Below are 17,433 nucleotides of genomic sequence, written 5' to 3' on the forward strand. Positions count from 1 at the left end.
CTTCCCACTTCTTTGCTGAACAACATTAATAAGTAATTAATGAGACTATAGTCTCATGTAAAAAAATCATGTCAAAATAAAGTGCTGGCAAAAAAATCTGACAGAATACAATAGGTATATGGTTTTATACACAAATAAGAATAGTACTTCTCTGTGATTCTGAAGGATGGTATAAAGGCCAAGTTGAACGGATTCACAGACCATTACATTTCCCAAGGAGAAACTTATTTTAAGCCAATAAGCAGTCCTGGCCAAATTAATCTAACCTATAACTCCACTGTAGCAAGAGGCCAGTTAAATAACTGAGGAGGGTTACCAGGACAGCAGCCCTGTGAAACACCTTTGGTCAGGAGTGTAAAAATAGCTACTATTGCTAGCCAGGAGGGCATGGAGGTGCCCGCACCTCTTCCTGTGGCCCAAGCTCAGTATACTTTTAGTTTATGGATGACAGAGAATAATGGGCAGCACATTGCTCACAAGGAACCTGTGGTGGAAATGAAATAGAGAAGTTCCGCAATAATTCACTTAGCCTTCATGCTAAGGTTCCAAAATATATCTACAATATGACCTAAAAACCAAAGGTAAAGGAAGTGAATCAGAAAAGCAATGGTTTAGAAAGAGGGAGGCTAAGATGTCTATAAAAGAATGGAAAAAGTGCCCTATGACCAAATGATCCTGGCAGCTTGATGGGCTTCTTTAATACAGGTTTTCAAGTTAGATTTTCCCTTATCCTACCTGACTGAGTTTAGTACTTTGGGAGTTACTGGGACACAGAAAAAATATCTAACTTCCAGTAAAGAACAATTTCAATCTTTTTCTTAAAAATACCTTGATCCTTATTTCTTTTTCAGCAATTTTCTTTTGCTTCTCTGCTTCTTTTCTTTTACGTCTTTCTTCTTCTCTGCGCTTTCTTTTCTCTTCTTCTCTCAGACGTTTCTTTTCCAGTTCCCTTCTCCTCCGTTCTTCTCTTTTCTCTTCCCGTATCCTCTGAAGAGTTGGAATGTTGTTTAGATAAAATTGTCCACAAGAAAAAACGTATGTAAAACATAGAAGTTGAACTTCAGTTGAAAGTCTGGACGTACCTGCTTTTCTAATTTTCTATTTTTAATATATTCCAAAAGAGGTGTTGTTCTTCTAGCTAAAACACAAAAAATGTATGATGTAGTGTTCAACTCCTAAAATATGTACTTGTTTATTATAAGTATTGCTCCTTCTGTTAGCTCTTAACTGTATTGTAACTAAATTATATAAATGCTATTTATTTTATATTTGTTGGAAAGCATTCCCATTCTGTTACTGAAACATCATTAAAATTAGAAGTGAACAAGGGATCGTTTCTGATTATTTTAAACTACTAAGTAATAATCATATATTGTCATGATCAATCAAGAAACTTTTATATAGTTCAGCAAAATATTATTTACAAAAAAGAAGTATGTTAAAATTTATTCCTAAATATTAATACTGGTACCTGTCTGTCCTGCTCTTGAAATACTACCATCATTTTGGCACTTTTCACCCCCTGATGTCAAAGCACCTTGCAAAGGAAACATTATTATACTCATTTTAAAGATGGGGATAATGAGACACTGAAAAGTGAAGTGACTTGCCCTGAGTCACAGAACAGGCTAGCAGCAGAGCCAGTGACAGAATCCAGGCTTCTCGTCAGATGTTCTATCCATTGGCCCACACTCCCTTTCTTGTGAACAGGTCTCTCGTTGTTTCCATTTTAAGTATGAGACTCATAGTTTGAAACATTATGTACTTTACAATTTGAAGTCACATCCAAACTACTGCTTCTAATTTTAAATCCCAATTTCCCTACTTGGTCCTTAATAGTGGGCTGAAACTTGACACTTGTTCCTAGAGCTGAGAGGAACTATAAAGAATGTTTAGTATCTTCTGTTAGTCTTACTAGCACAGGAGTAAAATTATAATAAGGAGAAAATTTAGGACCAAAACCTGCTCTTGAATATATATGAGGGGTCTCACTGAAGACAGAGAAACAGCATGGGACAATCTGACCATCATGATGTACGGTATAATTTTATAATTTTAAAAACAACTAACAGCATTGGGAAAAAAGAACATTTCCTTGAAACTGTTCTTAATTTATCTGACCCATCAAATTTAAAATAATAAAGTCTACACCTCACCTAAATTTGTAGCCTGAAGATATCTGAATACAGACATCCAAGTATCTGGTTTATTCATTTATTTTTATTAATCATTATCATGCAATTACTTATTTATATATGACAATGTGTGTGCAAATTTAGCAGCCTTTCTGGTTTATCTCTGGAATGACTGGCAATTAACTAGAATAAGCCATTAATTTACAGGTATCCAGGTTGTAAATGAATACTTTGTAAATTAATTTAATCACATAAATTTTGCATACTTCACAGGCATCTAACGTGGAACAATAGACATGTAGCTTTGGTCATGACCCCTGCTTACACCCTTAGGATAGATTTCCATCTTATAGATGAACTAAATTGGAGATATATAGCTAAAGCTTTCATAAGCAGCAGGCCTCCTTCTTCAGATTCTGCCTGATTACAGGCTAACACAGGTAGGTACCTCTCTTTGCACCCTGAGGTTCTACATCACTTATTCTTAATTAACATTTGTGTTTATCCCCTGCCTACTCCTTTTTCCCTATAAAAAGTTTAATTTTTCTCTTTGTAGTTCATTTTTCCAAAAAAACCCAAAACAACCCTTTAGCACTGGCGGACTTGTAGTGGCTAGCCCAGAAGTCAGTACTCAGCATTGCTATTCTAGAGACCCTAATTTGATTCTGATACTTGTTTTTTCATATTTTGTAGTATAAGGGTAAGAAATACCTTGCATTGCCTAACAACAACCTCCCCCTAGAGCCAGAAACCTGGGGTGGCAATCAAATCTAGACTTCTGACATGAAAGTTCAGAATTTTAGCCATTAAGATTAGCCCAACAGCTGCATATTATGAAAAAATAGGTTATTTTTATATAGTGCAATGAAGCACAATAGGAAATAAATATAATTTGCTACTTACTTGCAACACACCAATGAACTATGTACTCATACCTAGAATAAATAATTTAATCACATAAATTATGTGATTAAATAAAGTTCACGTGGTAGAAACTTGAACAAACATGATGCACCTTAATCCTGAAGAAATTAATCTTGACCCAATTTTGCTCTAGAAAAGGGAAGTTATGCTTTTATAGTTAATAAGATATTTCTAATCTGATTCCTTTTCAGACAGAGCCCAGATGATCTTGACCATGAGAACTAAGAGGGTAATTCACCTTCTATCAGACAACCAGAATTATGAATGAATCTGAGTGCACTTTTCAGGCTCTCTTTAGGTTGTCTTTTCTGCCCTTCTGCTATTTTTTAATAATAGGCTCATGAACTATCAACTGATAAGTACTAAGGATTTTTCTGAAACCAGAGCCAGCAAAATTCTCATGGAAGTTGATGAGTTCCATGAAAGCAGAAGCAGCAGAATGACCAACGTGAGGTTTTCCCAGCCACTCCTGGAGACTATGAACTTGAATTCTGCAATAGTCTGAATTTTTACCAGACTGAATGGAGTAGATCTTGCTGGTAGCATTATAAAATATGAAGAAGAAAATACTGAAAATTCTCAATAATGAGGAAAAAGTAAATAAAACAGACCAATGAGTTCCCTTGTTTTTGCCTCAATCTCTCCCAACAGAGTCTCAGGATTGGCATAGATTTTCTCTTCATCGGCACAATAACTTTCTAAAAATTTTCTATATTCTGGATCTGTGAGGGAAAATTTTTGAAAAAAATGTTTAAAAGTATGCAAGACCTGACAGACAGAAAGGTTTTACACGATGACATCAAGAAAATATGTTTACCATCTTCAATGCTCCCAGCTTTTGCATCTTTTTTCTTTAGCTTCTTTTTTGAAATCTTTTGGAATGGTGCAAATTCCACCACAGCAGGATATTCCAAACCTTTAGAGACACCAAATACATATTTTTAAAATATGGAACAACTGTGATTTAACACTGAGATTTTTAAGCAGTGCCCTACATTTGCCAAACTCTGCTTCCATTAAAGTCAAAAGAGTATTTTTGAAAATCCAAACCTGACCCATACATTTAAACGACTACTGTAATAGAAATAAATAATATTTTGTATCATAAAATCTACAAAGTAAAATAACACACTTTTGAACTACACATTTGACTCCTGGATATGCATGTACAAAAGAATTGGAAAAAAAACATTCTTGGTTTATTTATTGTGATATGCTAACTAGGATTTTTAAAAGTAAGAGAAATCTGCATAGCCATCCTAAACCCTATTTTATTATTTACCTATAAATTTATAAGAAATTGGGTAGAAAAAATGGCATATCAGAGTTCAGCCTGATGGATAAAGAATACTAAGAATTCTCTGGAAAAAATGTACCAAAACACTATTTCAATGATATTTTGTTACCAGAAAGCCGATAATGCTGGGCAATATACACCAGAAAGAAACAACATCTTTCGGAATGAAATACTAAAACTAAGAACCCTATGAACCTCAGTTATTTCAATTTATAGCAGATCATACAAGTCTTTTTTGTTTGTTTGTTTTCAGTTCCATGAGTTAACTAATCCTATATTCTGCTCTAAAAAAAATCTTGAACGAACCCCCCCCAAAGGTAAACCAATTATGCGTTTATTTGGTTTGAAAATAAAACTGTGACAGGCTCAAGCCTACCTAGAAAATCAGTTAAACACAGTCGATGCAGACTAATTGCAGTCTGTGCAGGTAGCAGGACTTAGTTTATAAAGGGGTAGGCAACCCCTCGTACTGGTACCAGTGTGGCATGTGAAGGCATTTTGCTTGGCATGAGTGCCTTGGGGCAGATGGCATGGCACGGGCCAGGGCTGTGATGCCACAAGAATTGGGCTCCTGTGGTTCTCCCACCATCTGCCCTTGGCTCGCCAACATCTTCCAAGTTGAAGTTCTGGGTGTTTTTGGCACTCTGGCCAAAAACACTGCCAACCCCTAGTTTATAAGTTAACAGCATTTTATTTGCTAGTTGTACTCAAACTTAAAACTGTATTAAAGGTGGAGCTAATAGAGTCAGCTACAGCCAAGTGTCTAATACTTCCCATTACAAGATTTATTTTCATTTGCCTATGATTTTGCAAACTTCAACCATACGGAATGAAAATGTCCATCCCGAATGTTTGCCTGAGGATAATTTTTTTCTGTGTAAAATGTAAGCTAAAACAGTCCACTTAACTTAAAAAAAAATTAGGAAAAATGTAATGTTCTGCCATGTTAAAAAAATTTTCAACATGCTCTATTGGGAAGCTCTAATCTTTCTTTGTACAGGAGGAAAGGAATTGAAATCTGGCAGTGGGGTCAGCCACTCAGTAGAAGGTTATCAGAGTTTGGCAGCTAAATTATCCAAAAATTTGCCCTCCATTGAACATGCTCTATGCTGGGGTGGGAATGGGGGAGCAGGAGCAAGCCTTTTTGGCAGACAGGCCACCAATTAGCCTTGCACTCTCCCCAAGTGCCCATCTGATCCTCTTCCCCTACCCGACTAGCTGCTCTTACCGCTCCATGCCCTGTGCCACTACGCAATCTGCTGTTCTGCTTTCTGTTCCTACCCTATTTGCAACTGTGCTGCCAGTCCCCTCCCTGGTCTGCTGCATGCCATACACAGAGGTTGTCCATGCCAGTTGTCGCACACATGCCACAGGTTGGCACCCCTGCTCTATACCTTCGTCCCTTCTGTGGGCTAGCCTGTGCATGGATTACTGCAAAGAGTGACTGGGTACATCTATACGAGACACTTTACTTTGCATTAGACTAATCTAACATGCAATAAAGCATTACCATCTACACATGTGCAGGACTTACTGCACAGTAAATTAGGCTAATGCACTGTTTGCTAGTACCAGGAAATACAAGTACTAGATTAAGGGTGTATTAGCTACTGTGCAGTAGCATACATGTAGACAGCCCAGGCAGCAGGGGGCCTGCTGCTGCATAGTTAAGTCCTGATGCAGCGGAGGAGGGGCAGAAGGGAGCTGTGCCAGCTGCAAGGGCAGCTGTCTCCCTGCCATATGGGGACTGGGACCATCCCAATCCACACAGCTAGGAGAGCTGTCCCAGCAGCTGAGAGTGCTGTGTCTCAGCCACGTGGAGACTGGGTCCCATACTGATCCCCATATGACTGAGAGAGCTGTTTTGGCAGCCGAAACTGCTGCATCCCAGCTATATGGGGATCAGGCCCAGCCCCTGTGCCCCCTGACAGCCCTGGGGCTTGTACCCTAGGGAGCCTGGAGCTCCCCCTGGCTGTTGCAGTGGGACACATGTGTAGGCTGGACTGGGGCTACTCCCGTCAGGTGCAATTTGCTCCCAGTGGGGGCACAGGTGCAGACATGTACCCTGGAGCACTTTAATGAGTCTGAATTTTCTGCGAAGAAAGTTTAGGGGTATTAACTACACATGCAGATGTGGCCACTGAATCAGTGGCATAACCACGAGGCTGGGGGGGAAGATGATAGAGGCAACCACTTCGGGCACCAACTGGGGTTGAAAAACACAGCTGCTGCTGGTAACTGCACATTTGAGTTCCTGATCACGGTGGCAACTGGAAGTTGCCTCTTCCGCTTGCTCCAGGGTCCCAGTTACATCATTACACTGCAGATGAGCATGGTTTTTGCCAGGACTACTGGAGCTAAGCTGGACTTTCCCTGAGATACTCTTCCTGGTAACCGAGCACCAAAATTGAAAGCATGGAGATTACCTTGCCTGTGCTCCAAATGCTATTCCTGTTTACATCTAAAGAATGTGCAGGAGGAAGAAACAATCTGTCTCTAAGTAGAAATGGAGGTAAAAAGAGGAGCCAGGATAGGACAAAAGTCTGAGCTATGAAGTAAGACAGGACCAGAATGAATGGGAAGAGTATGTGCTATAGCTGGGAAATAGGGATAGGAGTATGGGATGGACAGGAACAGGCGCAAGAGAGAATATGTAAAGAAAGGAACATTGCAATAGAAGAGGGGAGCTGTGCCAGCTGCAAGGGCAGCTGTCTCCCTGCCATATGGGGATTGGGACCATCCCCATCCCCATATGGCTGAGATAGCTGGGGATTGGGATGGGGACTGGGATGCAACAGCATGGAAAGAGGGCAGGAGAGAGGTGTTCAAGGGAACAGAGGCAGGAGGGGAGGCAAAAACATTAGCTCAAGAAGGGAACAGGAGCACAGGTCCAGAAACTCAAGAGGTGAAAGAGCAGAAAGCAGAGCACAACAGGGACAGGCTAAAGGCCCAGGGATATGATGGGACCCTAACCACAAGAGCCTATTTCCCTCTAGACTCTAGAATTAACACATTTCTATGTCACAACATCTCTTTGCTGGCTAGCAAACAACTGTGAAACCCACTGGCTAATTAATTGCCTCATCACCTACTACTGGCTGGTTCACAAAGAAGTTAATAGCTTGATATTGCTACTAATTAGTCTACTGTACTACTATACTGTAATCAATTAGCTCAAATGAATTAAGACGGGAATGCAAGTAAAAACCTTCACCTAGAGATGGCACTTTGTATCACAGAGTTCTATGTGATGCTGGCCACACTATTTTGATCAAACTTTTCATAGATGACAACTAGCTTTGTGAGTCTCATTTTCTTGGGACCCAACTCGAGACACCTGGGGTCTCATCAGTAGAAGTACGGTGTCACAACTGACACCGTAGTCAAATGGAAACTGCTCTGAACATATAAAGTGTATACAATGAAAGTATTCTGTAAAATACAGCCACATGTAGCAAAAATGGAGCACCCAAAATTAGTGTAGATTTAAAATTGTTCTACATTTCCCAGGTAGAAAATGGAGATAAACCATACCATCTTATCTTACAGGACTACTGTGAAGATAAATTACTCAAATAGCACAGTGATGAATGCCATAGAGAGGCCTATGCGGTCATTAACAGGGTTTGGGTGGTTTAAAGAACAACGGATGTGAGCACAGATTGAGAGATGTGGCTTTTATTCACAACTCTGAGTGTCTGCTCCCATCCATTATTCAAACTACTGAACTACTCTCCTTTCATGAGCATCATCCATGGAATGGAATGAAGCAGGAGTCCAGAGAAAAAAAAAACCATAGTCCGATGGTTTATATACACACACAAGACAAATGAAGATTGCATAGGCAATCTTATTTCTGATATTCCCTAACTTTTATAGCTTAATTTCACAATCTAAAGGTTTTTTAATATAGTTTTTTGGGACATAATTATTTATATTCAGCAAAAATTTCCAAAATAATTCCTATTCTTGAGAGTTACAGAATCCCTTTACGCATGTCAATTCCAGACATTTCAGGAAAAATATCATGTATGATCAACAGGTTGCACTGAGATTTTTAAAAATACAAATAGTCCAACCTTTATTATCAATGAAGACATAGCCATCAAATCGATCTCTAAAAAGAAGGATGTCCTCAGGATTTCTAAAGTTAATGTATGCTCTGGAGTAGAGATGTGGATAAAGGCTGCAACAAGAAACAATTTTTCATAAACCTCATCTCCTTGAAGAAAAGTCTGCATTAAACTTATATATCAGAGAAGGCAACATTTCCATATATACTTAACAAAGATTTAAGTCAAGTGGAACTGGGTGTTGCAGCTATACCAGGAAGATTAATTCTGAGTTAGGAGACAAATACCTCTTTCTCTAATCTCAGGGCCTCTTTAGTCCCTTGAGACTTCCTTCCAGTAACAGTGACATAAGAGCTATTGGCAAACTTTTTGAGCATGCTCATGAAATATTTTGTTGCCCCTCTTGAGCAAAGAAGAATCAGGCTGCTTGGCAGCTACAAAGCTGCCATGGTGAATCTTTGTATCTGTCCATAAAACATTTTAATAAGTGGCAAGAGAATATTCTGAGGGGCATCAAAATAAAAACATACAATGGAACCTTGGCAGATATATATTATCTACAACTCCAGCAGACAGTTTACACCCATAAAGGACATTTCTAACAGCCAAAGGTTTCCATTAAAAAGAACAGTTGTTGCCTACCCTGTGCTTGCTAGCTATGATGTTTTCTATGAGGATCCCACTCTTAAGTACACATGTTTAATGTATGCTGGATCAACAGCTAAAAAATAGCAGTGTCCTCTGGCCTATACCTATGCTTGTTCTCAGGCCCTTGCCACTCAAGGACCCAAATGAAAAAGGGGCTGCAACTATTCCTCAGTTTCCTTACTAATTAAGAATCCCAGATAACATAGACTCAGAAAAAGTAAGGATCAAGAGCATGCTGTGGGTTCCACAAGAACACATTTTAAAGGACTGTGGTTATTTTTAGTTAAGTAATTGTCCTTTCTTTTCTAAGTATATGTCTATGTGAATCACAAACTAGGGTGGTAGAAAGCAGTGCCCAATGTGAAATGTGGGACTGAGGAACACTGCTTATCAAAAAGGAAAATATGACTGTAATACTGTCCTACCAAATTTGGCATCTGGTCTTGTGGCCAGAACAACTGTTTAACAAAAACAAAGGAATTATGCCTTGTAGTTTACCTAAAGATTTGCAGATGTAGGGTAAACAAACAGGATGAAGTTTTTGCTCTCATGTAGTGAGATTTAATAGTTGGTGTAATGGGTATATTAATCATATAATCACAGATTGATACATACTAGGTGCAACTACTTGTGCACTTTAATGCAGTTGACTAATTAAGCAAACCCCAGGACATCATTCTCCCCTTGTACTCGGCTTTGGTAAGACCGCAGCTGGAGTACTGCGTCCAGTTTTGGGCTCCACAATTCAAAAAGGATGCAGAGAAGCTTGAGGGAGTCCAGAGAAGAGCCACGCGCATAATCAGAGGTCAGGACAACAGACCTTACAATGACAGGCTGAGAGCCATGGGGCTGTTTAGCCTGGAAAAGCTCAGGCTCAGGGGTGATCTGATGGCCCCCTATAAGTTTATCAGGGGTGACCACCAGGATCTGGGGGAACGTTTTTTCACCAGAGTGCCCCAAGGGATGATGAGGTCAAACGGTCACAAACTCCTCCATGACCGTTTCAGACTGGACATAAGGAAGAATTTCTTTAATGTCCAAGCCCCCATGGTCTGGAACAGTCTGCCATCAGAGGTGGTTCAAGCACCTACCTTGAACACCTTCAAGAGCAAACAGGATGCTTATCTTGCTGGGATCCTTTTTTTTTTTTTTTGAATTTGACCCCAGCTGACTTCCTGCCCTTTGGGCAAGGGGCTGGACTCGATGATTTTCCAAGGTCCTTTCCAGTCCTAATCTCTATGAAATCTATGAACTTAGCTCCGCAGTAAAGAGTCACAGTCTATACGTGCACTGGTATTAGGGTGCGGTAAATTAACTCTGCTGTAGGATAGCCCCCTTCAGATAATGTGGGGTGAGAAAAAAACAGAACAGGATTTCAGGAAAGATGATATATAAGATGAAGGACAATATTGGTACAAGGTCAAATAATTAACAATGAATAAATTCTGATTAAAAATAAAAAGGTGGCTTCTAACCACCAGAGGAGTGCAATTCTAGAATGGTCTTCTAAACAAAGCAATCAGAGCACCATAAAGCAGCGGGGGAACCCAAAATGCTTCAAGATGGAATTTGCTAAGTTTATGGAAGGGATAGTATGATAAATTAACAATGTTCTTGGAACAGTAAGCAGAACATGTAATGTCAGACTTCAGGTGTTTGGTATTCCCAGGAAGGGCTAAAAAAGAAAATAAATGCACGGATTGGCTATATAAGGGCAGGATTTAGAGACACAGAATGAAGTTGGAGAAAGCAATTTCAGAATAAGACACAGCTTGCGAACACTGGCGAAGTGGAACACTAGAACAGTTCTACACTGGTAGGCTTTCAATATCCCCAAATTCTTGGGACAATTTGTGTTTTGAATACATGCTTTAAGTTTCTATATTTTTATGTGCACATAAGGAAGTCTGGATTAGGTAGCTGCAATAGCCTTTTCTGGGTTAGATTCCTTGTTCTTTCCTTGTTAATGCTTTTGACTTTTGAATTTGCCTGATGCTTGAATTCCTTTTGTAATATATTACATTGCATGCTTCATAACTTAGATTGGCTGCCTGCAGGAACCAGAAAGAAATTTTCTTTCTGTCATAAATACCTTCTTTGGCTTCTGTGGTTCTTTCCTTCTCCTTCTGCCATATCACACATTGGCCAGAATGCTCCTAAATGTTAAGCTGAAATCTCCAGGGGCTAGCTGCTGGGTCTTCCTCATGCACTCAGGATTAAACTAGGCACCAGGTTTGGGATAAAGAAGGACATTTTCCCCATGATAGATTGGCAGAGACCATTAGGCAGTTTTCCTTTCTGTAGCACAGGTAAGAGTCCACTTCCTAGGATTGTATGTATATTTTACATAACTAATTTCCTTACTTTGCAGGGACTATAGCACTGGTTGTGTCCCCTCTCTCCTCTGTCTTCCTGTGACAGATTGCAGGTGGGGTTTTTTTCCCTTTTCTTTCTTTTGGCACAAAGGATATTAAGTTTGTATGGCATGCTTTGAACCTATAGCTCATGGGATAGGCTAGAGTGGATGTCTCTGTGGACCATTCTGGACACCCGATTATTACAAAATTGTCTGAAAAGGCCAAAAGAAAATTCTCCACCTTCTTCAAATATATTACTTATCTACTTCAACTTCTGTTTCTTTGGGGTAGAGTATGTGGAGAATTGGATTTGATGATCCAGCAGTTCCCTTTTAGTCCTATGTTTCTAAGTTCATATGAGCAGAAAGAGACAGTTAGCTGTGTTAGTGTGAAGCCACGGAGAAGGCAGAGTAGAGATGTATTGAATGCAAATACAAAAACTTTTGTGAGCAAAAGTTCACTTCAGCAGATACTATGAAAGGACATGCAGAGAGAAGGCTATCAGAGAGAATGGACTAAATATAAATGAGGGAAGGGAGGTAGGTGGAGGTGAAGCAGTTGTTAATGAAGAGCTTGGCTGTAGACAGTGGATATAGCAGTGTGCTTAGGATGAAAGCTAGTGGCATGGTGGTAGCTGTGGCAGCTGGTAGGTTTCCAAAACAATATGGTAGCAACCTGGCCATTGCAAACCTACATCATCATGGTGTCTAAGAAATGAATTTGCTGAATGGAGTATTCCAGGGTCATTCTGATGGAGGGGTGGGGTGAAAGTTGTATAACTTCCTTGCCTTGTTCAGCATTGCCCCCAACCTTGCTCTTTTCCCTTTTCTTTTTAGAGCATTCTATTTGATAGTCTGCTCTCTGTACATCTTTTATAGCGTCTGAAGTGAGCTTTTGCTCATGAAAGTGTATGCATCTGATTCAATTAGTCTGTAAGGTGCATCTCTGCCCAACCTTCCACCCAAGTTTGTATGATTACGTAAGCAGACACCTTAACAAGTTTAAATGGGAGTCCAAAAAAAATTAAAATACAGAATAAAATGGAGGATCTCACTTATGGAACCCTTCACTAGGTCGATGTTGTGCCAAGTGGCCCCAAATGAAAATTATTTCTATTTATTCTTCTAGATGGAGAGCTTTCTACTTTGCAGTAAGACCTCTTGTGCTTTTGGCGAATAGTCTCTGTTAGTCTCTATCAGCCAAAAGGTAAGCTGTCTGTTGTAGTAAGTGGTTCTGAATAAATTATCTGATCTTTGTTCTACAGCAGTATGTCTGGCCAGTTTGGAAGTGTTATCTGATGCCAAGTAGACATCTATAAAAGATGTTAGCCAAAAATGGCTAGCTCCAATATTGAGCTATCAGAATTAGTGCTGTTGTATTGTTTCTGACTTGGCATCAAAAGCATCAGAACTACATACATGAGATCCTTTCCTACTGTATGAAGAGGATCATTATGACTCGCTAGAACAAAATGCCAGATATTTCATATTGTCCTTGGTGGTACCAAGTTTCTAAGGGGATTTCCTCACTAATGGAACATTGACTGGACAGAACTCTTCAGACATCACTCTTGGTTGGTGGTTAAGAAGTCCAGTAGGCTTTTGCTAACTTTGAGAAGATGAAGAACGACTGAGATTTGCCTGTGGTGTTGCCACAAGGCTAACAATTTTACTGTGTCCTGACACAAGGATGATGAGTGGGGATCTCTGCTTTACGCACACACACACACATTATACACACAGACACACATGCAAACATATGCGCAAGTGTTACATATATTAGAGGTGCACAGATATATTGGCGCCATATCAGATCGGCATTGATAAAAGGAAAATTAACATTATTGGCTATCAGCTTTTATGGGCTGGTGTAGCCAATAATGTACCGATAAACATAATATGCCTTCCAGCCAGGGTCTCCAAACATGGCCAGGAATACAGCTGGGCAGTGTGGAGAGCAGTGCTCTGCAGATAAGTCTGTGGAAGGGAAGGGGTGTAGGGGAGCAGGGCAGATTGAGGTCCCCACAATGAGAATTAGGGCAGGGGCGGGGAGCAGGACAGAGCCACAGGTTGCTTGTCCACAAGATCAGCATCTCAGTGCTTAAAAATGGCAGCAGGGGCATTTGAACTAAAGCTCAAAGAATGACCTTTAGTTCAAGCACCACCACCACCATTTTTAAGTGCTAGGATATTTTAGAATCAGAGCCAAGCAGGGTGAAGGCAAATGTAAGCTGCCTGCTGTGGGCTCAGGGCTCCCCACCCTGCTGCTTTACCCCAGGAGCTGCACACTGGCCAAGTGTCCCCTGGCCAGTGGAGTGCCCTGAACCCACAGCAGGCAGCCCACCTCTTGCCTTCGTCCCACTTGGCTCCACTAGTAAAAGCTTCCTGGTGCTTAAAAATGGTGGCAAGAGCACTTGAACTAAAGCTCATTCTTTGAGCTTTAGTTCAAGTGCCACCCCCCCCCAATTTTTAAGTACCGGGACACTGGACAAGCCACCTGTGTCTCTGTTTCACTCCCCACCTTGGCCCCAGGGTCCCATTCACCACCCTGCCCCAGCCTCAGCCCCAGCCCCACTCCCTCCCTCACTAGGGGGCCTCAATCTGCCCCTCCCCACTCCTTCGCCTCCACAGACTTGCCTGCAGGGCACTGCTCTCCAAGCTGCCCAGCTGCATTCCTGTAAATCAGTTATCAGATTGGTATCAGCCGATATGCCTGGTGAATAAGTGGTTATCAGTATTGGCCAAGAAAATCTTTATCAGTGCACCCCTAATATACATTCGATGTTACATAATAATATATACTACACTGAACTTGTTTGTAAGAATCAACACTACGAAGTTCTGTAAAACAGGATGAAATGCCATACAAGCCTATCTGATTGCTGAGTTTTAGAACATTTATGTGAATGAATACTTTCCAAACAAAGCCCTTTTTACTTAGATGTGGCTTGAGTGTTCAATGCAACCTGTACCTGATGCATCTATGAATAATGCCTTTGCAAGAGAAGAAGCAGAGAAAATTCTTAGTGTCCAACACGAAAAACTGACAACTCATATATTCATTTGTAAGTCTGCTTCTAGCAAGATTTACCTGGCCACTGGCTATGCTTGGAGCTCTAAAACGAGAATCTCTGATATTTCTGATCAAAAAGATTTCTTGCTGGATCACAAATAGAAGATGTGGCCAGGTAATGGAGACAAAGAAGAAATATATTCAAAGACAGTACCAATCTTTGAAGCAGCCTTGGTACTGTGATATCAGAAACGTATAGTTGCCAAACAAAGGCGCCCCTGCTGGTGACAGTATAGGTCACTTCTTTCAAAACTATATTAGTAAGTACTGCCGCAGCTTCCACTGATGTTGCCAATCTCAGTACCTTGCATCAAACCTGATATTGATATCATTGCTGATGTCAGTATTGATATCAATGCTGGATTTTGTGTTTTGCCAATATTTTCAAGTTTGAGTACTAAACATCATTCACAGTTTGTTGATATTAAGCCGAAGTGTCACTTGCTTCTGTTGGAAAAATGATCCTAGTGCTCTATTCCCTGGAAAGTGAAGACTTGAACTTTCGCCTTATAGAAAAAAAAAAGGGACTGCTACCTAGTATCGTGCCTATCCCATGCCTACCTCCTCTGTCTCAGGTAGGTGTGGAACTGGTGGTTGGTGTCAAGGTGACAGCCAGTATCAAAACAGTCATTAACACTAAATCCTGTCCTGATGGTACTGAAGGGTTTTTTTGCCAATATCAGCTGTGAGTGTGGTATACTGGTTGATTGGGATACCGGATTACATGGATATTAGAAAAGGTTGGATCTGGCTTAAAAGCTGACCCTCACTCTTCAGGATTTGACACTCCTCACATTGCTCAAGGAACGGCACACTAACTAGTACTCTGGCACATTGCTACTAGCAAGACAGAACAGAGAGTAGCTGTCCATGTGTAAAATATGTATCATTGAATGAAGATAATTTGGAGCTTGCCAGCTTTGAATGTCTTTTTGGTTGTGGGTAGAGACAAAGAAAATTAAGGCAGGACACATTACATGTAAGGGTATTGGAGGGGAGGAGGACAAGAGAAATAAAATAAAATTAACTTTACCAGCTGTTCGTTATTCAGACTGCAAAAGGCAGTGCATGAACTGCAAAAGACAATTGCTTGTTCTGTCTTCCTAACTTAGGTAGTAAGAAGAGCCTGAGGAATGGTTGTGGCTACTCTGTCCATTTTGCCCTTGGGTAAGGGAGATATGAGGACAAGCACAGTGTTAATACAGCCCAAATGCTATTCAAAGGTCTTCAGTCTTGGATGCAGAGGGTGTATGCACAGGATACACTTGGACATATATCTGGAATAATTTTTTTATCCTTCTGAATTAGTTTGTTGTTAGGAGTGGATACCCAAGTGAGATATGCTCCAGCTGCACACCCCTCATGCAGTCAGTCACTGGCTGCTGCATTTACAAGAAGCCAATGCCATCCTTAATAAAGCCCTAAAAGCAGCAGGGAGACACCAGTAAGGTATCTGCACAACAAAACAGCTGGTGAGCTTGCACAGTCTTAACCTTTGTGCTTGCTTTGATTTTAGTGCCTGAACCTAGCTAAGCCGAGCGAGATCTCTGGCTGGTGACTCTGGCTTCCAGCTCTGGCTTGAATCAGTTCCCTAATTCTAGTTCCATGACCCTTGCCTGTCCTTGACCATGACTTTGACCTTTGAATTCCAGCTTGTCAACTGGTTCTAGACCTTGGACTCCAATTCCTGACCCCAGGCCTAAACACTACTAGGCCTAACCACCCATGTTCTAGTTGTGACAGATAAACTAATTTGCTGTTCTGGAAATGTTTATTATCTAGCATTTCTATGAAGCCTTAGACCTATAGAATAAAGAAAAGCTAAGTGGTGGCCAGGTCAAATTGCTGGCTGTGGAGCCAAAACTTGACTTAAAGAAAAACACATCCTGCTAATGGTGTACAATGATAAAGCATTGCTCCTGAGCACTTAGATGGATAATTATGCATGCAAATGAAGTTACTTACCTGTATGTTTGCAACACTGGGGTCTTAACTGAGACATCTCTTACTTTACAAATAAGTTAAAAAACAGAAACGCTGCATTTATATCTTTATGAAAGACTTCACTTTGGAGGAAAACTCCAGTGACAGTAACGTTAAAATTCACAAAAAAAATTAATACATGTTAATAAGAACTAATGTTAATGAAATATATTGGTGACATTTCCAACATTTCTGAGAAAGTACATAGCACTATAGTGATGCAGCCATGAAAAAAGTCAAAATGAAATAGAATCAATATCCCACCCACTGATTTTAATAGGAAATAAAATTCAGCACTCAAAGTTCACAAGAGGCACATCTACACATGTACTTTACTATACAGCACACTAATTTGCCATGAAGTAAAGTGTCACCATCTACGTGTGCATAGCAATTAATCCAGCGTAGACTAATTTACTAAGCTGTCCGATAGTCCTGTCAAGTACTATTGGATGGCGTAGTAAATTACTGTGCTTAAATACATGTATAGATGGTGATGTCTGAATTAGTTTACTCTGGCTCAAATACACTGAGTTTATTCAGTCACATTAACTGCATGTGTAGATGCTCCTTACGTGCAAGACTGAATTGGTTTTGTTTTCTTTATAAACAATAAAAGGTGTATGTCAGTATTGGCATCCAAACGTGTATTTTAATTCCCACTTTCCTATTCCTCAGGATTCAGAATCTTAACCTAGTGGCTGACTCCCTATGCCCCTTCTTTAAAAAACTGAGTAGGGGTCAGTTTTAATTAAAACAACCTTTTTCTTTCATACAATACTCAGTAGGTATTGCACTTACTGAGGACAAAATCCAAATTGTATTCACTCCTTTGCCTGAAGGGATTCAAAACAACCTCCATGAAGAATGCCTTAATGACTAAGTTACAGACTACTCATCAGGTGGGAGGGGGGTATGTTTTACTGTTGCAAAGAACTCAAAAA

General features: G+C 40.3%; 1 protein-coding gene across 5 annotated transcripts in view; it reads right to left on the bottom strand.

Moving 5' to 3' along the window:
* The window catches only part of UPF3A (UPF3A regulator of nonsense mediated mRNA decay), a 45,358-nt gene that overhangs the window by 13,261 nt on the left and 14,664 nt on the right, over positions 1-17,433 (bottom strand). For 3 of the 5 annotated variants that reach the window (XM_090021597.1, XM_090021587.1, XM_090021568.1), the window contains exons 3-7: positions 8,436-8,542; positions 3,877-3,975; positions 3,671-3,781; positions 1,083-1,138; positions 829-987 (exon numbers count right to left, since the gene is read on the bottom strand). In XM_090021597.1, coding sequence (XP_089877723.1) covers positions 829-987; positions 1,083-1,138; positions 3,671-3,781; positions 3,877-3,975; positions 8,436-8,542 — 532 coding nt within the window. Of the gene's footprint in view, positions 1-828; positions 988-1,082; positions 1,139-3,670; positions 3,782-3,876; positions 3,976-8,435; positions 8,547-14,529; positions 14,620-17,433 lie in introns of all 5 variants that reach the window. The other 2 variants (XM_090021605.1, XM_090021579.1) reach the window with 2 other exon arrangements.

This window comes from Crocodylus siamensis, chromosome 1 (genome assembly GCF_052110815.1).
Source record: "Crocodylus siamensis isolate JL-2025a chromosome 1, ASM5211081v1, whole genome shotgun sequence".
Classification (NCBI taxonomy): domain Eukaryota; kingdom Metazoa; phylum Chordata; order Crocodylia; family Crocodylidae; genus Crocodylus; species Crocodylus siamensis.